Consider the following 23735-nt stretch of genomic DNA (forward strand, 5'->3'; position numbering starts at 1 on the left):
AATCAACTTGGTCTCTTTGGCAAACCAGCAAGGTTGCTTTCACATGTATCTGCTATACCTATTTACTGAACAAGTACTATCTATCACCTTACACAGGGCTAGTAGAGTCCCACTCCTTAGTTTAGCATTAACTCCATACCTTTACTTATGAAGTATTTGTTCCCAATCATTGAGAAGTCTGCATCGGTTGTGTGATGAACTCAGCATTTATTAATACTGCTTGTAGTAGGTCCCATGCGATGAGCAATGAGAGCACATCCCACAGCTTGCAGTTAATGCTTGTGCTGGATGACATTATAATTTCAGGTGGTCTCTCTTATTTCTTGTCCCAGACCTCAGGTGGCCATCTTCTTTGACTTTTGTTCTCTCCTGCATGATGTCAATGATTTTCTGGGTGGTCTTCCTCTTGCCATTGATCACTTCAGTAGTGGTTAACACTGATCTGACACTGTGTGGCCCAACTGCTTCCTCAGCAAAGGAGGAGTTGGGCTGCTCGCTGGGTCTAAATGAATTCTGTCGCATAAATGAGTCCACAAAGTCAGAAAATGAGCCCACAAAGTCAGAAAATGAGTCCATAAAGTCAGAAAATGAGTCCATAAAGTCAGAAAACTGGCTGGAGCTTCCTCTTCTGCTTGTTCTGTGCCGGTTTTCACCATTGTTTCTGATGTTGTAGAAGGGATCCCTCTGATTCATCCCTCTGAAGATCTCCTCAGGTTCACGGAATATGTAAGGGGAATCAAAGGAGCTGTTATAAGCCCCCATGGCACTTTCTCTGTCGTAGAGCGATCGTTTCTGAGGGTTGGACAAAACCTCATATGCCTCAGCAATTGCTTTGAATTTCTTTTTGGCTTCCTCCTTGTTGCTGGGATTCTTATCAGGGTGCCATTTTAGTGCCAGTTTGTGGTAGGATTTCTTAACATCCTCCTGTGAGGCGCTTTTTTGCAGTCCAAGGACTTTGTAATAATCCACCATCTCAAAGGAAAAGTGGGGCTGTTTGGAAGGTGCCTGGTACCTCTCTCCTACCGAGATCGTGAAGCCCAGGGATGACCAGCACACAGAAGCTCCTGGACGCCTAGCGCTGCTGTGTACCTCAGGAGTGGGTAGATGGTCTGTTCATCCCTTGATCTGCTCTGTCCTTTCAGAGATTGTGACCTCAGAGGGGGCTTAGCCAATCATTACTCAGTTGACCTGACATCATTCTAGGGTGGTGTTGGTTGTCACTGGCTTTATGTTTTGAAACGTAGATCATACATGTGACGTTGTAATTGCCCAATGTAGCTGTGATGTCACAACTGTGATGTATGACTTTGTCAGATTTTTGCCTGTACCTGCCCAAAGGTGGGATTCTCAGATACTCAGCGTGATTTCGTGTGCTGTCTAGCAAAGTGCAGTGTAGTGAGGTCATATTACTCCCATGGGGCATATTACCCTATAGCAGCAGCTATAAGAAAGCTCTTTGCAGTTTGGCTACCTACAGTTTGGGAAGAGCGTTGACAAATTGGAGAAGGCTCAGGGAAGAGCCATAAAATGCGGTTAAGGGTTTGGAAAATACGCTCTGGAGTGAGACACTCAGGGAAAGTGTCAATATTAATAGGAAGTTCAGTATTAGCTTCATCATAGGCTGTAAGAACCCGCATGTGAACAGAAATTCAATGGCACAGGGATCTTCAGGCTCCTGGACAAAGCAGTTGAAAGGTGGATTAGCCAAATTTAAACTCACAATACGTTGCACGTCCTTCGTTATGAAGGTAATGAATCATTGGAATCTCCTCTTGTGGCCATTTTTAAACCCAGAGTGGGCTCTTTCCCTAAAATCATGATTAGATGACCATCATGATCTCTTCTGAATTTATAGTCAAACCTAACACTTCCAGAAAAGCTTAGCTCTCATGTTGATACCAAAATAAATGCCCAGAATGAAACTCGTTAACAGCCTTAGCCTCTTTTCTATGTGCTTTCCTGGATATCTGTCCCAAGGTGTACACATATACAACAGGGATGTCCCATGAGGTCGACACAGACAAGTTCAGCCTGAGGAAAGAAATTTTGATCATCCAGTCTGGGGTTACCCTGCATGTTTCTGTTCCCTGGATTTGCCGTTCCTGTGGGAAATGCAATATCCTCACAGAGAATCATTGCATGAAGGAGGTCTCCTGAGAAAGTGCCAGTAAAGAGAACTCATCTCTCTGTAACACGGTGTCGTAAACACCTACTAACAGCAGCATGTGTTGCAGATCACCGCCCTTCTTTCCGTTACCCTATGCCTTGGGAAGGAGTCAAGAGCTGGCCAGACCAAAGAACACATGCACAGCGTATGAGCCGGCTGCTGTCCTAACATACATCGTAGGTGCAGGGCGCCGCGAAGCCAAGGGGCAGCCATGTCAACCCGCAGAAAGCAATGTAACAGAGGAAGGGAGAAAGGCGATTGAGCTAACATGTGTTGGGGAAGGGCTTTGTTTTGCTGGTTTTCTCACTGGTCTGTAATGAGTCAGTAGTATGGAGGTACTTGTCATATTCTGGCAGTAAAAGTTGCTATAAGGCAACGCAGTGCTGGTCTGGAGGCTGGAGCTGAAGGAATTGCAAAGCAACAAAGAAGCTCATGGTCCCATGGGCTCACATCATTGGAGAGATCTTGGGTTTTACCTTCTTTTGCAGAGGAGGTCTTCTTAACTACAGGGTGGTTGTGGCGCAAGAATTATTTCTCTGCTGGGTGTTGTTTGTACTGTAGCAATGGCAAAAGTTAATCTGGCCCAGCAGCAAGCTGCTGCTGACCATTTGAACTCAGAGGACTCTTTGCACTCCTAAAGCATCCCAAAGCTCTCTTCTACACTGAGAGGAGAGCTAAGGCTTCACGGCTCACTCACACTCTAGTGCTTTGCTTGAAATCTTCACCAAGGGGACTCGTTTATTTGGGCTAGTGTATTTTTTAGGATTGTCCGTCAGACTTGAGGGTGATCCAAGCTTACCACCCACAAGCCACTGAAAGGTGCCAACAGATCCTAGCCACTGCCAACATGGTCCATTTGCAGATGCTTGGCAGAAATTTCGAATTGCTGTTCCATTTTCCCTTCTGGGTAACAGAGAGCAGGGACATCAGAAAAGCCTGTTGGAGGGTCCCAGGCCAGTTATCTACTGCAGGGAGTGGGGCTGTGCACGGAAGGAAGGAGGTGGCTCTGCCTTGTGCTGTCTCTCTGCAGAGTGTCTCCTCCCGTACTTGCTTTTGATGATGAGTGCCCATCTCAGACTGGCTGGCGCACTGGATTATCTGTCTTGGATTTAGTGCGTCCTACCCATCTGAAAAGTAGGGAGTGGTTTTTCTTCCTGTCATCCCCGAACGGAGGACGCTCGCTGCCTGTCTGTCTGCAGCCTGCAGCAGGCGTCGGAGATTAGCAGCCATTCGAGAGAGGCCACTGCTGTGAGCCAAAAGGGTTTGTAAGGGAAAAAGAAAGGGTCGAGGAGAAGCAGGGCGAAAGAGAAATGAGAGAGACATGCACACATCAAGCAACTAGACCCAAACCAGCCTGGCAGCCCCATCCCTAGAAACCAAGGCTTTGAAATGAGAAATGTTTTTCGTATCTTAAATCTCAAGTACAAACAATAAAAACCAGCCCAGACTGTGTTCTTTGAAGAGAAAGTACGAGTGACCTGAACAGTGGTTATCAGCAGCGTCATTAAGATAAACCCTTAACATGATTTAAAGCATCCGAAACTGAAGGCAGCACTTTCAGATACTAACAAATGGTCTGACATTGGGGATGAAAATCAATAGTAATCTGATGTCACTAAAAATACTCAAAAGTGTCCCATGGCTGATGGAGGTGAGATTAGTGTAAATATTTGTATTCTAATCAGTGGCACGCGAGGGCTGGAGGCGGCCTTTCTGTCTATTTAATTAATGGAGTGGCTTTTTAAAAGGATCCTAATCATATGTGATTGTATCTGCTTATCAACATTTTTGCTAATTAGATGATATGGAGGCAGTCACTCTGCTAATTCCCTCATCCAAACAGCATATCCTGCACAGATAAAGTACAGTCTCTTTTTAATAAGAAACAATCATGAGACAGACTAACCTTAATGGTGCTTATTATCCCAGGATCTTTGGGATTTTCTTTTCTGCCCATCCCCTCCTTGCTTTTCCTTCATTCACTGCTTAGTATGCCAGATGGATGTAGATATAGCAGTCCCTGTCCCCCCTGCTCTCCCACCCCAGGCACCCTCACATCCAGCCTGCTCTTCCTTCCCAGCCAGGCATTGGGTCTGGAAGGGCAGGAGTTGTCAGCCAGATCAGGATGGGAAGCAAAACACAAGACACCAAGCAGCAGAATGCCCCAAGCTTTTGGTCACCCAGACCGCAGGTGACCCCAAACTTGCAGCCCCAATCCCTGACCTTGCTCTTGGCACCCCAGTGTGCCCTGGTCCAGACAGGAGTGAGCATCTCTGAGTTGTGAAAACTTTCTTCTGTTATTATCATTATTAGATTGGATATTAGGAAAAATTTCTTCACTGAAAGGGTTATCAAGCATTGGAACAGGCCGCCCAGGGAAGTGGTTGAGTCACCATCCCTGGAGGTATTTAAAAGATGTGTAGACGTGGTGTTTAGGGACATGGTTTAGTGGTGGACTTGGCAGTGTTAGGTTAATGGTTGAACTCAATGATCTTAAAGGTCTTTTCCAACCTGAATAATTATTATTAATGTCATTGTTGTTATTATTATTGTTATTTTTATTGTTATTATTTCTTCTGTTTTAAAAGGGTCTGAGGGCAGAGGGGGTCTGCATGAGTGGTTTCTCACCAGCCCTGTTGATCCTGTGACAAGGCCAGGGTCCTTTTATCTAAATCAACATGAGTTGGAGACATTTGTTCCAAGTCCTTTGACTATCTAAACAAACACAAGTTGTGCTTCGCTCCACCGGTCAAACTGTCATCGGATGCCTCCCCCTGGGGCCAGCCCTGTCAGAGGGGACACTGCACTCACTGCCCAAGCTGTGTTCCTGGGGAGTACGGCCAGGGATGGGTGCCTTGGGCTGACCTCCTGCTGCAGGGAACCAGAGGGACCTGCCTGACTTTAGAAGAAGAATGAAAAATAAACAGAAAATTTGCCCCGAATAACGTCTCCTCACCTCTCAAAATAAAACGGCAACATCTTAATAAGGAGAACCTGTCCTACACGGGTGTATCTTTCACCCCGAGAGCATCTGGGTGGACCAGAGAAGAGAGGGGGTAGATGCCTGGCGTTTAGTTTTGGGAGGTCAGGAGTTTGCCTGCTGGTTTTGCAGCTGTGAATGTTGAGCAGAAAAAGTTTAAATGACATGGATTCTCACCTCCACAGGCAAGAGGCACAGTTGATGTGTCCTGTGCATTAAACTCATGTGTCGGGCTCAGCACGGAGGTCTGCTGTGGGATGGGAGATGGGGTGGCTCTGGGGAGCACTGGCTAGGAGGGACTCCAGAGGCTGGAGAAAGCTGAATGAGGATCCAAAGAGCTGGGACTGTATCTGGCTTTTCTGAGCCTCAAACTAGGGCTTGAGACTAAATCAAGTTTCAGGCAAGAAGATACCAGCTTCCAGGTGGTAACAAGAGGCAGGAAACTCACACAACCACCCTTTTTTGAGGTATGAAGCCAAAGAGGAGGCTTCATCATGCTTAGTGGAGTCAAAGAAGGGGCCTGACGTGTTTTTTTATGTTAGATTATGCCCTGTGTCCAGGGCAAGGCCTTGTTCCAATCTTGGAAAGCCCAAACGGTGTTGCGAGTTGTGTTCATGGACTCTCACCCCAGCAGAATTCAGAGCACTTTGGGTCATCTCCATGTCACCTGCACTATCCTCATCCACGTATGGCTACGCTGAGGTTGTACTCTGCAACACGGTTGGCTGATCCTTCTACTGTTTCTCCTTTTTGTCATGGTCCGTGACCCTGCTTCCTCTCCGTGCTACGCACAGGAATTAATTCAATATTGACCTCTTTCCCAGAGCCGCTTCCCCTTGCCAGTTCCATGACTGAGGGCTACAACTTGAGAAGAGGAGGGACTTCTGGGCCAAGGATTGCATTGCAAGCTGTTGAGTCCTGGGGCTTAATGAGGCACCGCTTATCAGCAGAGCATGCTTATCTGGAGCCCGCCGATGGTGTACCTGCTCTAGCCCCATCGTGAGCGAACATGTTTTACCACCCAGTTGCAGGGAGCCGGGAGCGGGCGCGCGGTCGGACGGCACGGCTCAGCTGATGCGTGGTAACTCGCGAAGCCACAGCAACTTTATCACTTCGCAACATCCATACATAGCCACAGCCTTGAATCTTCTCAGGGGAAGAAAGAATGATGAGTTACTGTCCTGGGATTTTCTCTCTGTCTCCAGTCAGTGGGAAGTGGTATGTGGAGCATTCATTTAATAAACCAGAAGGGAAAAGCTGTAGATCAGCTTCTCATTATTTCAGTGCTGGCTCACACCATTGCTTGGGTTTGTGCCTGACAGTTCAGTGTGTTATTTGAGGCCACTCAAGCATTCTGCAGAAATGATGCCACCCTTCTCTGAAAGCGTGGGGTTCATCCAAGTGGGGAGGGCCTGTCTCTGTTAGTAGGTTTATCAGTGCCAATTCCACCTCAATTTTAGGGCTTAGTTTGTAAAGGAGGTTTGTGAAGGCTCCTGTTGAGAGCCACTGCTCCAGAAGGAAACTGCTGGAGACAGTTCTTCTGATGCAGACCTCTGACATAAAGCAATTCTAGGTGGGTGAAAAGGCACCAGTGGGGCTGATTTGCAGAGGATCGGGGACATCCCAAGCAGTACAAACCTTAGGTCAGGGTTCTGGTGATGTGCACATAGACCTGAAGACCCCTGATGAAAAGAAGCAACCCCTTTTTCTAGAAGGTAGGAGGGTTTGCAGGGGACCACTGTAAGTGTTTGTCTTCCAGTATTTGCCAGTGTGTTATACGTACGTCCAAGAAGGGGCTCTGGGCAGTCAAGGTAGCAGATGGGGGACTGATCTGTTACTGATGGCTCTACTGGGAGCAGGGAACTGGAGAAGAGACCCCACGTGGAAGCCATCAGGAAGCATGTTCAGGTCCTGCTTACAGGCACCTCGTACACGGGGCTACGGGAACAGTGAAATTTCCACATTGCCTCGTCAAAAATTTAGTCCAAGTTTACTGCCGAGATTAAAAGACTGGAAAATACAAATTGTAAATGTGATGACTTAAGAGCTCATAAATTCAGTGTACAGCCCCATTCCAGAGAGCTTGTGTGTGGTGCAGCCACGCTGCCTTGGGCTGACCAGTTGCCCTTGCTCCCATTGCTCAAACCCACGCTCTCCAGAGAGCCCTTCTGCTCTGTCCCGGCTCCCGAGTGTGTGTGTGTATGTGCACACATGCTTGGAAATACACGGACATACCAGCCAGGGGGTCGTCCTTTCTGTGCACACTGTGGTTTTGCTGCTCATGTACAGGCAAGGATCGTCTGCCACCACTTCAGCCCAGAAGCCAGTGGTAGTACTGGAGCAGTGTTTGCCCCTGTCTGACTGCAGTGAGGGAACAAGGGGAGTTCTTGAAGCCAATGTTGCATCGCCTGGGAGGAAGGACAGTTCCCCCTACCTGGAGAGACATTTGCATTTACCTGGGGTCCAAGTGTCCTAGCTTGGTGCTTGCAAAGGAGATCTGTGGTCTTACCCATGTTTCTGCGTGTGGGCAACATGAACTGCCTGGGTGAATCGGTCGCACACATGGAGTCAGGCGAAGCAGCATTGCCTCTGAGCTGTAGTGGAGACTGCCAGGATGGGAATGATGAAGATTTCGACCAATGCACAAGTCTCTCTCTCAGTTTTCCACTCATCCCACTTGTGTCCTCCACCCTGGAGCTGAGTAGCCCCTGTGAGCTGAGGCTGAGGACAGCTTTCCAGAGGAGTGGTTAATGTGCTGGGCTGTTTCTGGAGTGAGTTGTGATGAGGTTTCTGCAGCTGAATCACGACTGTGGCAGAGTTTGTCCAGGACAAAGTTCCTTAAATAAATTGCTTAGGTGTAAGCATGTTTGGCATTATGTGCTTTTTCGTCTTTTCCTAGGAAGACAGAGAACTGGAAAGCAGCCCGCTCCTAGAATTGGTCCAGCCTGTGCCAAGGATGTAGCTTGTGGTCTGAGAGCCTTAACTGAAGCCGAGGTGGAGATGCAGCATCCTGTGCCAACCTACTGGGAGCAGAGCTCATGATGCTGTCTGAGCATAGAGAGCTGGGGACAAATCCTGGGGGACACCAGAAGATGCCATGGGATGCCATTCTCCCAGTCAGGTTGATCAAGCCCCCAGCACACAGTAAGTGCGGAGGGGATGGGCTCGGCAGGGGGTTGCCGCAGACCTTGCACCTCCTCGTCCTTGCACAAGTACCCGGGGTCAGCGCTTGGGGCAGGCTGTGCTTTGGCTGGCTCGGGGTGAGTCCCAGCCTGCGTTTCAGAAAGCAGAGCCCTGTGGCCCCTGTACACAGGCCCTGACTGTGATGGCATGTGTGTATCAGCACCGAGTACGCCTTTGGGCACTGGGGTTTGCTTTCAGGGTCCAGCACAGGGGCCAACGGCAGCGCTTGCAAAAATGCCACTGACCTCTTTCAGCAAAGCCAAGTCCTCGAGCTCCTGCTGCATTTCTCTGAAGAAAGTGGATCAGGCCTCCAGGCAGCATTGCTCGAGGTTTCCCTTCTCCCAGGGTCCAGGCCTCGGGAAGGCAATTTCAGCAGCATTTCAGCTTGGAGGTGGCTGTGTGGCACTGGTCCCTTGGGGCAGCGTAGGTGCTGAGGTTGTGTTGGGGACAGCTGGTGTTCGCTCATTTTACAGACCCTCTTTACCAAACGAACAACAGGGAAGGAGTAGGATGTATTCTCAAATCATTTTTAATCACTGTAAAAACCACGTTCCCACTGTTTTGCTTTTTGATCTGATTCACAGTGAACGTGGCGTTGATGCCACGAGAGCGTGTGCAACTGTTGGGCTGGCTGTGCAGGTTCACGGTAGCCTGTGTGCGTGCGTGGCTGGGCAGATGCGGCTCGGAATGTGTGCCCAGAGGCGGTGGTCCTGCCTGAGCAGACTCTGCATATATTGGCCAAACCATGCTGCGTTTTCCTATTCTGGCTGAAGTCTATTGGCAGTGTTTTGGTCTAACAAGACCATCTTCCCTTGCTTCCCTCCACCCAGACCCCGAAAACTTTGCAAATTCACCTAAATATTTGCTATTCCTCAGCACCCCCCATTTCTGTGACCCACCATAACTGCCCTCTCCTGGACTCAGTTCTGAACAAGGAGCAGAGATAACGTTTAACAGGCAAGAGCAGATGAAAAGGAGATAAGGAATAAGGCAGAGGGGGAGGAAGGGAAAGGAGGGAGGGGAACAGGAATGCAGAGGTATGTGACTGCATGTTGTGCTGTGTTTATGCATAAACAGGCACGCTTATCAATATCCAGATGTAAGCACGTGTGTGGGGTAATATCTCCTGAAACAATAGGAGCTGCTCGACTCGGGGAGTGCTGCCGGAGCCTCCCTGTCAGATGCTGCCGTGTTATCAAGTTGCAGCAGGCGTTACCATCTAATCAGGGATCTGAGCCCCGTGAGCCGCACCCGGGGCTTTCAAAGCCTCTTCTCCAGCCTTCAGCCCAACTTGGCCTCCCTGAAGAGGGAGGGCAAGAGGGGACAAAAAGGGGCCGAGCATCTCCGAAGCTGATACTCGACACGTCCAGCCACGCGGCTTCGCACCTCAGGGGGATGCAAGAGCTGGTGTTGCTGCCATGCTTTGGCAGGGATGGTGGTGGGGTGATGCTGAGGACCTGGCCAGCCCTTGCCAACAGGAGAGAGCCTGGCCAGAGCCACAGAAAACCACCTGCTTTGTTCAGTGTGAGGCAGATAACATCAGAGGGGCCAAACCGGCCGTTTCACCCCCATCCCTGGTGCTGGGCAGGCACAGGAGGCAGCCCTTGGTGCAGCACTGGCAGCCAGGCACCTTTTTCTCTTTTATTTTCTTCTATGTTTTTAAGGAAGGCTCCAAGAGCTAAAAAAAAGCTTAATAAAACCTTCTTCCCCCCGCCGCTCCCTAGCACCAAAACGCAATGACCACTAATCTTACGTGGCTCATAACTGCAAATAGCGCTGGAACTAATTAATTTGACAGTGCGGCGGCTGCCTGCCTTTTTCACCAAAAATCAATTAAGGAAAGGCACATTTCCCCTTCTCCTCCTCCCCTCCCTACACCGCTTTGCAGCGAGGCAGAGGGGAGAAAGGGCAGCAAAGACCTGGGCGCTGCTTTCCCAGGGCTCCCGGGGGGTCAGGATGGGGAGTCAAGCGCGGGAGCACAGCGAAAGGGGATTAACAAGGTGGAGGGAGAGACGCTGCTGCTTCTCCGCAACAGGAGCGGGGATGCTCCCAGGGACAGGTGGCGGTGGGAAAGCTTGATTGCCACATGCAGCCACGCCGCACCATGCTCCTCCCTCCCTGCGTCCCGGCTCCCTGAAGACTCCCGTGAATTGTCATCCCTCGCCGGTACAGGGGGGGAATCGGCCTTTCAGGCTCTTGGAGTGTTTTTTTGATTTGCATGGTTAATGAGCCCCCTCCAGAAGGTGCTGCAAGGGAGAGGCAGGTGGGAATTTCGGCACTATTTGCTCGCCAAGCGAGGGCAGAGGATGGGTGTTACAAAGGAGTCAGTGAGGAATTCAGGGAGGCGAATTTGCCTTCTGCGGGAGGCAGTGGCAGGAATTGGAGTGTGGTCTTACGCAATTTTTGAGTCTCCTGGCCTCGGAAGTTTAAAAGCATGACCAGGGAGGGAAGGCAGGGAGCGTGCCGGAGGGTACTGCAGCTACCCTCTGCCCTGGCCCGGTGCAGGAATGGAGGGTCTGAGCTGGAGAGTGTATCAGCATCACACCGCTTCCCAAAAGATCCAGAGAGAACAGGACCCCTGGACAAATATCCCCCGCTCCGCACTTGTTCTCTGGCTCCACATCCAGGTGGAAATGAGAGACGTGTCTGGGGAAATGGACTGAGTGATGACAGGGCTCTGAGCATGCAGCTCCCCAAAACCAGCCTTTTTGGGGAGTGGGAGACAACAGTCCCCAGGACACGGTGTTGAGACACCTGGCCAAGCTGGGTAAAACCTCCTGAGCATTATTTCTGTCAATGCCTCCATTTGGTCTGTATCATCTCCTCCGATCTCTGCTGAAATGCCCTTCTATTAATAAATAACTCCATTCTCCATTACCCCATCTCCACAGCTCACGTTAAAGTAACTGGGAATTTGGGTTTGGTTTTTATAGACATTAGAAATAGATTTTATCTTTATTAAGGGCTCTCTCTCCACCTCCCCAACCTTTGCTCCATTGCACCGAGCACAGCAGTGGCTGGAGCAGAGGAAGCAGGTCCGTGGGCTGAGCTCAGCAGGGGGAGAGGAAAGAGAACCTCTCTCTAGTTTTGGTGAGGGTAGAAGGGGTTTAAAAGGGCCGGGTTCCTCCCTGTACATTGGTGACCTGTGAGTACATCTCCATAGCGTGGTGTAAAGCACTTGAGAAAAGCAGGGAGAAATTTTGAATGAAGAATATTTAAGGAATTGTGTATCTGAAAGATTTAGATCTTGAGGGCTGATTTGGTTTTTCTTTGCGGGAGTAGATGTCTGGCTTGGGAAATACCTATAAGGAAACCTCCTTGAAGGCAGTCATGATTCTGAGCCACCGCGTGAATTTGGGGAAGATTTTTTCTTTTTTTAAACTGTGGGTTGCAAACATTCCCTGGAAAATATTTGAGTTTTGAAGAACATTGGCTGGTCGTGATTGGGCAGGGAAGTCACAGGGCGGCGTTTTTATCCCGGGGTTGGACGGCAGCACAGTTTCTGGCAGGGAAATCAGTGCATGTCAATTAGAATTGTGGTTTCCATGAATACTATCATATATGGATTGGAAGCTGATTTTCCAAGAGCAGTCGTGCCAGGAAAACTCGTGCTCTCGCATAGCCCCAGGCAGCAAACACAAGTGACACAAACATGGTGAGGGTGAATTCATTTACAACTGTGACTGTTCAAAAAGTATTTCTAAAATTTGCCTTCCCTGCTGTTCCTCCCCTCTTCCCCCTTCCTCCTCCCCTTCCAGCTATGCCGGGGTGAGCTCCAAGGTTTGGTATCCAGCCTTACGCAGCGGCTGGTGCTCGGTTGGTGGGGATGGGCGCACGCGGGCGCGCACCTGGGCGCAGGTAAGGCTCTGGCAGGGTGGGGACTGGATTCCTTCCCGGCCCCTCTCGGCAAACAGCTCCTGCCCCGGAGCTCTGCGTTCCTCTGCCCTTATCTCCCCGCGCAAGGCATAGCTATAAACGTTGCTGGCCATGGAGTTATTCATCCCCTTCAAAGTTAAGCATATGCAAAATAGGCTCTCCTGCTAGAAATGGGCACCTTCTTACCAAGTGTGAGTGTTTAGAGATGTATTTTTTTAAAATAAAAATCCCTAAGAAAGAAATACATTAACATGTAGTGACGTTAATAGCACTGGATCTGTATAGACCTAATTATAAATGTTACCACAAGTGAGTAACAACAGTGTTTCTTACAAAGTAAATATACTCTTGCTCCAGGGATGGCTAAATTGAGGCGCAGAGCGAGGACCTGGCTGGTCCATACAGCTGACAGTGGAGAGAATAAGTGAGGTGGCATAGGGGAGCTTGAGTTGGGACACAGGTCCTGTCTTCAGCCCCACTCGCCATCCCTGTCCCAGGGATGTGGCACCAGGTTCTGCCCCACAGCACCTTGCAGCCAGCCTCCCTGGCACACAGCAGCCTCCATCCCGGCTGGGTGCGCTTATGGTCCTACCAAAGCAGCACACAGCAGCGGTGGGGGCTGTCAGCAGAGATCAGACTTTCACAGCTCAGAAGACCTCCCTCTCTGCCTTCCTCTGGGAGTTCATAAAACTCATTCTGGTTCATACCTGTTGTTGTTTTAAACCCATTCCTTTCTGAGGAATGACTCAGCTCAGGAAAGAAAAGCAGTTATTTTACTTTTTTGGCTGAGTAGGAGAATCCAATTATATATAAAGGGATGGGAGATCTGTTACATTTGTCTGACCTCCAAAGCTGGAAGAAGTAGTTCCCTCATTTATGGCACGTCGCCTATTTTATTAGGCTTATGCACGACCTGTGCTTGCCTGGATCAGCCATTCCCTGTTTTCCCCCACACTGTCTGTTGACAGCTGGGACCAAGACCTTTGCAATGCTTCAAGCCAGCTGAGCCTCATGGTTCCATGAGCTCAGCAACAGTTCCAGTCACTCTGTCCTGTCCCCTTCCCCTCTCCGCCGTCCCGGGGCAGCTCTCTGCGGAGGGTGACAGGGACGGGGCGAAGCGATGTGGGATGGGACTTTTTTTGAGAAGCAAACGCGAGACCCCGGCCAGCTTCTGTCCCGCATTTCAACTTCCGCGGCCCAACATCAAACATGTCGCTGCAGCCTGAGCCCCCATGGGCCTGACAGAGGAGCAAAAAGAGAGGGCTGGAGGCAGCAGATCCTAATCTTTATTAAATAAGAACAAAGCTTATGCCGGCTAATGAGAAAAACAAACCGATGAAAGATCCGGCGAGCGCCTCAGAAGGACACAAAGAAATTCTCTCTGAACAAGAGCAGGCTAAAAATATTCCCGAATATTTATTTTGCTGGCAATGGCTTCACAAGCTCCAGATTCGATGCCGCCTCTTTGGGGATTGGCATGGCCGTCGCCGCAATTTCAGAGGAGGGTGCTCCAAACTCTGCACGACACCCAGAGCCGCGGCAGAAACAGCCCCGCAGCCAAGATGCGAGAGCATGAACTGCCTCAGTGCTGTGAGATGATCGCCAGTCCCTGTACACATCTGCTTCCCTAAGGACAGCAGGGTGGTTTACCACCAGTTTAGGTCCATCACCCTCTTTGGAGCCGGTGTGTAAGAGCCAGAGATGCTGCAGGCACTTCTCTGCGGTTTCATTCCCCTTTTTGACATGGGTGCCGAGGTTGCTGCCACTAAGGCTTCCACTGATGCTGCGCACCCTCTGCATCGCAACATCAGGCACAACTGGCAGAAAACTGGGAGCACTGCTGGTCTTATCCAGCTTGCAACATTTTCCCAAAGCACCTCCGTAAATGCTGAGCCTCACCAGCTCCAGGTCTCCTCCCTGCAGCAAGCCACAGCCTACGCAGCCATCATTGGCAAAGACATGGGCATCATCCGCAATCAAACCCAAAACCACGTGAAGTTGCCCAGGTTGCACATGTGGCGTAACAACCTTGAAGTGCAGACTGTGCCTGGGAAAATCGGTCAAGGTAGGGAATGTTTCAGGAGGTCATGATCGGCCCGGCATGGGCTGCGGAGCCCAGGAGGCAAGTGTGCACCCATGCAGAGGTTTGCAGAGGTTTGGCCAGCCCAGCTGTTTCACTCCTCCTGCCCTTGCCACCTCCCATGGACCCCTGCGACCTCCGTCCAGCCCGTTATCTCCCGAGATGGTTAGTGGGAGGTGGTGGGAACCGCAGCGCGCGATCGGACCACCCAGCTGGGACAGGCAGGCGGCTGCAGGGGCTGCTTGGAAATCACCTCCCAGCTTCACAACTGCCCACTTCCCCGTATGGGCTGAGCCCCAAACGCTATCCTTGAATGCCACTGAACTTGTCTGAAAACGTCACTTCTGAAAGCAAAAGCAGGCCTGCAGTTCCTCCTCCGCCTCTGCCACTGCTGACCGTGAAACCTCAGCCTCTGCTCTTTTAATGTGCTGTGGCTGAACTTGCTGCCAGCAGGTCACAGGGAACATAATTTACTCGGGCTTTGATGCATTTGATACAGTTTGGGGTGAGAAGGGAGAGGGGGAGGACAGGAGACGGCGGGGATAAGCAGTGGCGAGGAAGGACGGAGGTTGCCTGTCCGTGTGGGAACAGGATGTGTATGAGGATGACAGCCATTTTCTAGCCCAGAGGGATGTAGCGATAACCAAGAGGGTTTTGAGCGGAGCGGAGGGTTCTGCGCGCTTAGATCAGTGTGGTGGGTAGGAGGCAGCCTGAGCATTTATCTGCAGGCCTCTTTTTTGTCTCCTTTTCCGATTAGGAGATTGGCAAGGAGAGGGGGAGGGTGGTGTTGGTATTCCATACTGACTGGAGAGTCCTTTTACTGCTCAGGCAGGACCATGGGAGGGTCACAGTTCCCTTCCTGGCAGCCTTTGTGTTTCCTTAACACCTTTCTTGTCTTAGAGCCATTTATCAGCTGCTTCGTGAAGCCTCCGTGCCCGTTTTCCTGCTGGAAGGAGGTTGCAAGGCACGGAGCAGGTCAATGAAACCATGTGGTACCACAGGTGGCTTTTTCAGAGAGAGAAACCAGAGGTACCAATTGCCCAGCCTGCGCTCAGAGCACAGGGAGCTCACAAACACCAAGGACCAGCTGAATTGAGGTGAGCACAGCCCCTACCTCACATCAATTCTGGCTGTGCTTTTTCGCAGCAAGCTGGTCCAGGCCATCTCACCAGCCCTGTCCCCGCTGCTGTTGTGCAAACCCCCAAAATACTGTAAAAAACCTCCCATGCCCTACCCTTCTCGCTCCTCTAGTGACCACCGTCAGCCTTGGAGAAGTCAAGGGCCATCATGTGCCTCTTGATGCAGGTTTTTCTACAGGTACCTGAGCTGTACCTTGGCTGTAGGCTTCAGGGTGGGACTGGATTCAAGCAGGAGCCAGCAGGTTTTGCAAAGAGCCCCTCCTGATGGCAACACTTTGGGGTCACGTCACGCACCTCACTGGGCTGCCAGCGCTTGGGCCAGAGCCTGATGCTTTCAAAAATGGGTTGCTTCCCCCTTTTTTTGTGGGAGGAAAGTAGAGGAAAAGGGCAACATCCCATGTGAGAACCTAAATGTTTTACTCTCCAGCTTTTGTCTTGACTGGCTGGTGTTTAACACAGGGGCAAAGAGGCTGGGAGGAAGCGAAGCAATGTGGCTGCTGTGGTTTCAGTTCTTACTCCACCTTGCTACTGAGAAACGGGACCCGTGGTTGGGTTTGTTGCTCAGGGGAGGGAAGAGAAAAGGTCCTTGGATCCCATATCTGCTGGAGCCACTCTCCCAGCCTCGCGGAGGTGCCGGCAGCCCTGATGGGGGCTTGAGAGAGAGGAGAGAAAACCAGCACCCCAGCAAACCCCACTCTGGGCAGCTCACGGTGCGTTAATATTCACTGCAGAGCCAGGGGTGTAAATTCACTGCTATCTCCTCCGAGTCTGCCGTTTATGCCGTTCGTTTCACATAGATGTCACTACTGCCTTATGAGCGCTCCTCCGAGCCAGCCGCTTAAATGGACCCAGTGCATTATAGTAATGGAGTAACTGTATAAAAACAATGAAATCCAATCTCTTTAAACTGATTTGATGTCTGCCTGAACCACAACATTTCCTGCTAATGGCTTCCTTCATTTTGTAACCGTGATCTCCACCTGATCAGATTACAGCTGTTTTTAATTACAAAGCTAATAGAGTTTGTAGGCAGTGTCAGGCAGACGGCGCATGCCTGGGGTGGGCACGGGGTGGAGGGTAGCTGGCAGAGGCTCCGGTGACTCTGCTAAACCACTCAGCCCATCGAGATGACTCTCAAAACACTGGGGGAGCAGAGGGCAGCCAGGAGGGACAGTGATATTTTTCTGTCTCCAGGATGATGCGTGTGACTGCAGACAGCCCTGGGTTGTGCTCCTGCTCCCTGCTTGGGGTGCCTTGTCACCCAGCCAGGTGACTGGTGGTGCCCAGAAGATTCATGGCATGTTTGGTGCTCCTGAAACACAGGTGCTATGGTGGTAGGAAGGTGTAAGAAGGGCAGAACCAACTTTTCTTGATGGTGGAGTGTAAAAAGACCAGAGGAAGGGGGAAAAAAAAAAGAAAGAAGACCAGAATAGGGATGAACGATGCCATTTGATTTCTGCAACTGATGGGGCAGGAAAGAGCATTGTGGATGACTGACAGTGGAAAAAACCCTTGAGATTGATGTCTTTCTTATGGGATAGTGCAATCAGCTGCGGGGTCGGCATCCCCCGCCTCGGCCCAGGCAGCGAAGCACTGGGGACCATCTCCACAGCTCAGCCCCATCCCCAGTGGCCTTGTTTTGTCCAGTGGATGGTTTGTGTATTGATTGCTCCATCTCTCTGGGTTAGGGGCATGGATCACCATAGCTACAGGGGGAGAAGCAGTTTAAAAGAGCTGTTCCAAGCAGCACTGGCCAGGGCCATCTGTACTGGGCAGAGCATGTGCCTACGCTGAAGATGAGCCCCAGTTTGACTGCCTGATGGTGGGGAAAAAACCTATGGGTATGTTACAGATGGTGCTGGGTAGCTAGTGCTGATGTTTAGGATTCAGCTGAGGTCAGGCTCAGTTGAAGTTGGCTGAAAAATCTCAGCAGAGAAACCGCAGCATCTCCCTCTCGCACCGCCCTGTCCTGCCCTGCGAACCTCTGTCATGGGTTGGTGGAGCTACTCTTGTCTACCAAAGCATAATGCCAGGCAAGTGGAATGGCTCAGTGGCGAGCAACCCACTTACAGCAGCTGGGTAATGGTGGGGGCAGGCAGCAGGAGCCCCCAGCTCAGCCGAGCCTCTGTGGGTGTCTCCCCATTGGCGTGACCCACACCAGAGGTGCCCCGCTTGATTTGCTCTGCCACTGGGAACGCTCATCCCTCGCAGTTGTAATGCCAGAGCTGCACATGTCAGGTTACACACCAGCCTTGTAAATGATTTAAGGTCCACATCAAGAGCACATCAATTATGTACCCTTGGACTTAATTATTTAGCTTGACAGGAGTCTCTCCCCTTAATTTCATTGTCTTCTTGTTCTCCCCTTTCACAACAGAGTCGTGGATGCTCTGCTGGGAAGGGTGCATCATCCTGTGTTTCTGCTCCTTCCCAGTATTGCCCAATACTGTGGGCAATATGTTTTCCTCCTTCCCCTGGCAGAGGAGGAAAACAAGCCCCAGACATGACTCCAGGGCAAGGCGAGGGTCTGGGCCCATGCACCATCGCTGCTGTGCTCTGCCCCACGGTGTGCCGGGGACTGGACTCTGCCACCTACACAGTGCATGTTCAGGAGGCTCTGGGGATGCTGTAGGGGAGCTGGGTGCTGGGATGACTTTCTGTGATTGTCAAAGTCCTTTCTGCCGCCTGGTCCGCCACCAGCAGCCAGAGAAGAGGGTTCCCACAGCCTTTCCAGGTGCTGGCTGGCAGTGCTGGGAATGGTGCCTACGGATGCCGCCTGCCCATCACACCAAAAGCCATCACTGCGTGCCATCATCTGAGTCAGTGCTTTGCGCCTCTCCTCTCCTTCTCTCTTCTCCTTCCACCTCTTCCTTGATCTGAACTTTTAAACCCCGTGTCTGGCACAGATTTTTACAGTAACTCAAGCCTTTGAGAACTGTTAATGCCGTGCTGTTTTCACAGTGACGTTAATATGTGCTGCAAAAATGCCGAGTATCAAAAGTCGTCCGTCGCTGCTGGGAGGCTGCGGGCCGTGGCAGAGCAGGGGGCGAGGACACGGCCACGCTCCAGGGGCACAGCTCAGGCAGGCGAGGCCCCAGGTTTGACAGGATTTCCTCTCCACGCCGTCTCTTCGCTGTGTCTTGGTATGTCTTTAAACGTGTTTGTTTTTCAACCCTTAAAAACTACGTTTTCCTAAAATAAATAAATGAAGCTAAGACCGGGAGCTTAGAACTTTACAGCAACCCTACAATAACAGAGCGGTGTGTGCGGATCAGTTGTCACCAGCAACCCTATGATAACAAAATAATACATGCAACCCTAAAACAACCGCTGTGGGCATGCGAGGGAGGAAATCTATTTTCCAAAGTTGAGCTTAATGAGACTCTGTTCCGCAATAAACACAGGGGTCAGAAGGGGGATGTAGGGACCAAAACACCTGGAGAGGCGTAACTTCAATGTCATGCAGCAGGCAGGGTCGTCGGACACGCGGCAAACGCCGCTTCGTTAGCGAGGGGTTTAATAGTCTGGAAAAGGAAAAGAAAGCGAGGGTTTTGCGATGAAACAGGAAGTTCCCTCGAATCCTGGAGCCTTTGAAGAATTGTCAAAGGAATGAGAAGTCTGTATGTTTGAAAAGGCTCCGAGTTGTGGAGCCGGAGGGGGCAGGGGGACACAGGGAGGGAGGCACCGAGCACAGACCTTCTCCAGTCCCGCACTCCACTCTTTGTTCCCTTTTTCTCCGTTTGTTTTTTTTTTTTAATTATTTGACTCTTTTTCATTGCTTTTTTCTTTTTTCTACACACACACACTCACACACACTCACTCACTTTCTGGGGTTAGCAGGAGTTTTCTCAGAGTTAGAGCAAAGCCCCAGTCCTGCCCTGGGCGGCTGCCGGTGTGGCTTTGCCCACACCTTGCTGCCGAGCGGTGGGTGGAAGTAGCTCTGCGATCCAGGCTCTGTTCACGCCTGACGCACAAAACCATTTTTTTGAGGAAGTGTTTCTGGAGCCTGAAAAAGTCTCATTAGCTGCGCTTTTTTTTTTTTTTAAATGTATTTCTACCCCTTCTATTTTTCAAGCGCGGCACTTCTGTGTGGCTGCGGGAGCAGATGGGCGATGCCTCCCCTTCCCGGAGTGCCTGGTCGGCCGAAAGTCACCAAAGAAAATTGCTATATGATTTCCAGCACATTTTCTCAGCATTTGAAATACAAATATGCTGAAAAAGTGTAGTTCAGTAGCTTAGCTATTACTAGAGGGAATCTGGATGCCATGAAACTGCTGATGAAAGGCTGGTCAGCGCTGAATTTAAAGGCCTCTTGCGTGATCATAAAGGGAAGGGGATGTTAGACCTGAGAGCGGCTTTCAGTCAGTTGAAGGGATCAGGAGGATGCCCAATGTGGAGGGATGCCCGCAGGCACATCTCCGCAGTGAACGGGTTTCATTTCCTCATGAGCGGGGAGGACCAGCTCGCTCTTCCTACCCACCCAGGGAAACAGGACCTGCCCTTCCCCAGGCAAAAACTGCTGGCCATGACTCGCCTTTTCCCTTTGCGGGGTGGCCTTTCCAGTGCCCAGAAATGGCAAGAGATGAGCAGGGAGGTGGCTGAGAGGGAGCACCCAGCCGCTCGGCGGAGAGGGCGAGCCTGGTGAAGGGAGCCTGGAGGAAGAGCCAAGAGACTGTCATGACACTGTGCTCTCCTCTGTGCTAATTGTACGCTTGGGACCAAATTTAGCCTGGTGTAACTCTGCTGAAGTCACCAGGGATTAATTTGGCCTCTGGTGGCTCCATTGTTTTAGCTAAATGAGTCAGAAGAAGCAGCCTATTCTTATCTGTGCACAGTGGGACGGTGACAGTAATGGCTCCGAGAGGCAGACCCCAAAAGCAGTGTGACTAGGACCCGGGATCAGGGCTACCACGAGCTGAAGGGGGCTGCAAGAGGAAATGTTTTGACATTTGGGTTATAGATGGAGGCAGGCTTGGTGTGGGCGTGCTAGCAGCACTCACCGCTGCTGCAGGCGGAGGGGAAGGGGGCTGTCAGGTTCCCTGAATATTCGGCGGTGCCGTTTGGAGTTCCTCAATTCTTCAGCCACCGGAGAGGGAAGCTGTGGCTCTGGAAGGGGCACGTGGTGTCGAAGGGGACTTCACACCGCTTCCCGGCCTGGTGAGAAAGGGAGTCCAGGCTGGAAACATCCAAAAAGCACCGGCTGCATCCCTGGGCTGCTGGTGCATCTGCCAGTGGAGAGATGAGACAGAGCATGGGCTTGTGCAGAATTGGAGGAAATGTTTCGGGCCAAAGTTTTGGCCACTGGCCCAAGGCAGCATGCTGGTTTGGTGTGTTGTGAATTCCCTCAAACTTCTGGGAAAGTCAGGATGATTTGGGAAGCTGTGATTTTTCTAGCCCAGGTTAGGTACGAACTGTTTCCAAGCAGAGAGATGTTGGCTGGACGGCCTGCGAGAGCCCTGTGCTTCAGCCAGCCGGCATCCAGCATTGCAGCAAGCAGTTTTGGAGGGAGAATGGAGCCGGCAATGGAGACAGGACTGTTGTCCCCCTTCCCTTGCCCAGCTGCCCTGCTGCTGCACCCCATTGCCCTTTTGCATCTTGTACCCACTGGGCAGATAAGCAACGACTTCAGTCTCCGAGGCTGCCAATGTGGACTTCTTGCCATCGCTGAATGTGCTTTAAAGTCAGTCCAAAGGTAGATCTTCTTCTGAGAACGGAGATAACAATAGGTAGGAAGGGAGCAGAGAGCAGACCTGGAGCCTTGCTGCTCCCAGCGTTCTTGCACCTCCGCAGCTCAAACAGGCGCATTCCCGGCGTCCGGACCCGGATAATAAGCAGAGCCATGGCAGCTATTCAGGAGGCTCTGACCCTGGCTAGGTAACTACATAATGAGTCTGTTTGAATTGCTCCCGTCCCTGCCAAAGGGGTGGGATCAGGGGATGCTTTTGTTTGCAATAATGAACCTGTAATTATGCTACATTTCTTGGTTTTAGCCACATTTTTTGTGTGTGTGTTGTTCTCTTTGTATTGACAGATTTATGGCCAGGATACTCGGCTGCAGCACCAGCCATACGGCACTGTGTGGAGACTGTCTGCCTGTCGTCTCGGAAAGGTGCGGGGAGAGGGGGAGGAGGCTCGGGGTAGGGGAGTCTTTGCACTACCTCAGCCCCTGAAGGGTTAAATAAATATTTTAAAATTAATCCAAACGGCAGAAGTGCCGCCTTTCCAAAAGTCACTGGTTTCAGCAAGGAAAAAAAAATATTCTTTTGAGCTCCAGCTGAATTAAAAAAAAAAGTAGGGAACGATTAAACAGCATAAATAAATAAATAACATACACCAGATTTCAGCTCCAAGGTGCTCAATAAAATTACACTTTGAAATGCAAGGATTAAGCAGGGTAGGTGACAAGGTAACTTTGTTAACAGGCTAATCTCTCGCCTTAACAGAGACAGGGGATTTACACGTGACTGCACAAAACTGCTTTATGGTCTCTTTTTCCAGCTGGAGATGGTAGGAAGGGGACAGGATGAGGTGGGACAGGGTTGGATGTTTTAGAGTCATTTGTAAGATGAGTTTAAACTGCCTTTTGGGGATTTTTTTAGGTAGGTTTGTGGGTTTTTTAAGCAAGTCTGCATGGAAATATGTCACCAATAATCATCTGTTTCCAAACAGTTTAGGTAGGGGATGATGAAGATATCACAGGATGATGAATAATTGGGTAAAAGCATTGGTGGTGCCATTTCTCCCTGAATGGTTTTCTTTGCTTTATTATAAAAAGCCAACCAGCAGCATGGGCTATTCAAAATGCTATGTCAGAACTTCTTTTGCCCTGAGCCTTTCCCCTGAATTTCAGTGCTTCTTACCCCAGGGATGTGGGTAACCTAAAACTAGATTACTTTTTTCAAACAGCCCTTCTGTTCTTTGTGGGGGAGGGGTTAAAAAAAAAATTAAAAGAAAGAACAAAAAAAAACCTTCACCTCTTTACATTTCTGTCCATTGCTAAAATGTGACAGTGATGGGTGGATGAATCCAAAATGAGAAATGAGACCTGGATCCCCCTGTGTGGGTTTGTTCACCCAAACTCTACAGTGCCCACTTCACTTTACCAGGGTCCAGCCACCCCCTGCCATCCCTCCCTCCTGCACCAGACAAGAGTGTTCAGTGAAGCAGGGGAGATGCTGAGGAGCAATCAGGCGTACAAACCTTCTCCAGGCTTCTTTGTTTCTGGATAAAAATGACAATGAGAAAGCCATCTTCTCCATGATGTTCATTTGAAAATCAACAGAAAACAGCGAGGTGAACATGTTCCCTCGTTTTAAATCGATCTGGTGAAAGTATTTGTGGTGTTGTCTTTGTTGCAGTGTTGCTAGGGTATTTGTGCTGGCTGCAAGCAGAGGAACTGATCCTGGAAGGAAACTCAGTGTGAAGTCCCCAGCCCATTTTTACAGATTCGTGTGCTGGACCATTTCTGGATGAGATTTCAGCTTTCTCTAGTGAGTGAGGTCCTAGTGAGGGAGGGTCTACCACTGGGTCAAGGGAAAGTTGCTTTTCCCTTTGCTTTGATGCCTGGGTAGCAGGAGAGAAGACGATTTCATGCAGGAGGGTTGTGAGCCTCAGCTGAGTATGAATGTTTAAACTTTTCCAAACCATCAGCCTAAAGAGCTGAAAAAAAAAAAAAAAAAAAAAAAAAAAAATGTGATCAAGCATTACCTCTCAGCCTTTGAACCTCAGGGTTATTTCCGTTCCTGCGTTTCAAGCTACCTTTGCATGAAGGTGCGTGTAAAGGCTCAGCAATGCATCTACTCAAACCAACCATGACCAACTTGCCCACGGATGCACCAGCAGGTCATGGAGCCGATGGGAGTCCAGGCAGAGGTCAGAGCTGTAGTGATGCAACAGAAGGGGAGACAGGGTGACAGACAGAGCTGTCCCACAGCACGGCAGGTCACTGTTTCCCCTGGGGAGCCACCTGACTCTCTGGTGCAGGCAGCGCTTTTCCGAAGAAAATGCCCAACTTTGGGCTGAGTTGAGTAAACCTGGCTGAATTGCTGCCCAAGCCCCAGCCATGAAGTGACTGGTGAGGACCTGGAGTGCTATGTTGAGACCTCCCTGCCCCTCGGCAGTGATAACCAGTGCAAACCCTCCATGCAGCTTGTGGGTGACAATAAAAATTGTCTGTTTGCTGCTGCCACAGGGCTCGAGCCCGTACAGGAGCCACACAGGGTGCTGTGTTCCAGGTCCGAGCAGGGCTCATCGGGGGTGGACTGCCGACTATGAGCACGTGAAGCACTTTCCCAAGCATGGATGGAACAG

The 23735-nt window shown here is 50.5% G+C and overlaps 1 protein-coding gene across 2 annotated transcripts; it reads right to left on the reverse strand.

Moving 5' to 3' along the window:
- Positions 1–294: 294 nt before the first annotated feature.
- Positions 295–972, reverse strand: DNAJB8 (DnaJ heat shock protein family (Hsp40) member B8). Of its 2 annotated transcripts, none has more exons than XM_086619217.1 (2): positions 577–972; positions 295–483 (listed from the first exon to the last, which is right to left on the reverse strand). In XM_086619217.1, exons 1-2 carry the CDS (start codon positions 970–972, stop codon positions 295–297), a joined length of 585 nt encoding a protein of 194 aa, XP_086475343.1. The 2 variants fall into 2 exon arrangements, with proteins under 2 accessions (XP_086475343.1, XP_009984106.1); XM_009985804.1 differs by having other exon boundaries at positions 295–513; positions 556–972.
- Between the last annotated feature and the right edge of the window lie 22763 nt (positions 973–23735).

This window comes from Tauraco erythrolophus, chromosome 12, assembly GCF_009769465.1.
Source record: "Tauraco erythrolophus isolate bTauEry1 chromosome 12, bTauEry1.pri, whole genome shotgun sequence".
Classification (NCBI taxonomy): Eukaryota; Metazoa; Chordata; class Aves; order Musophagiformes; family Musophagidae; genus Tauraco; species Tauraco erythrolophus.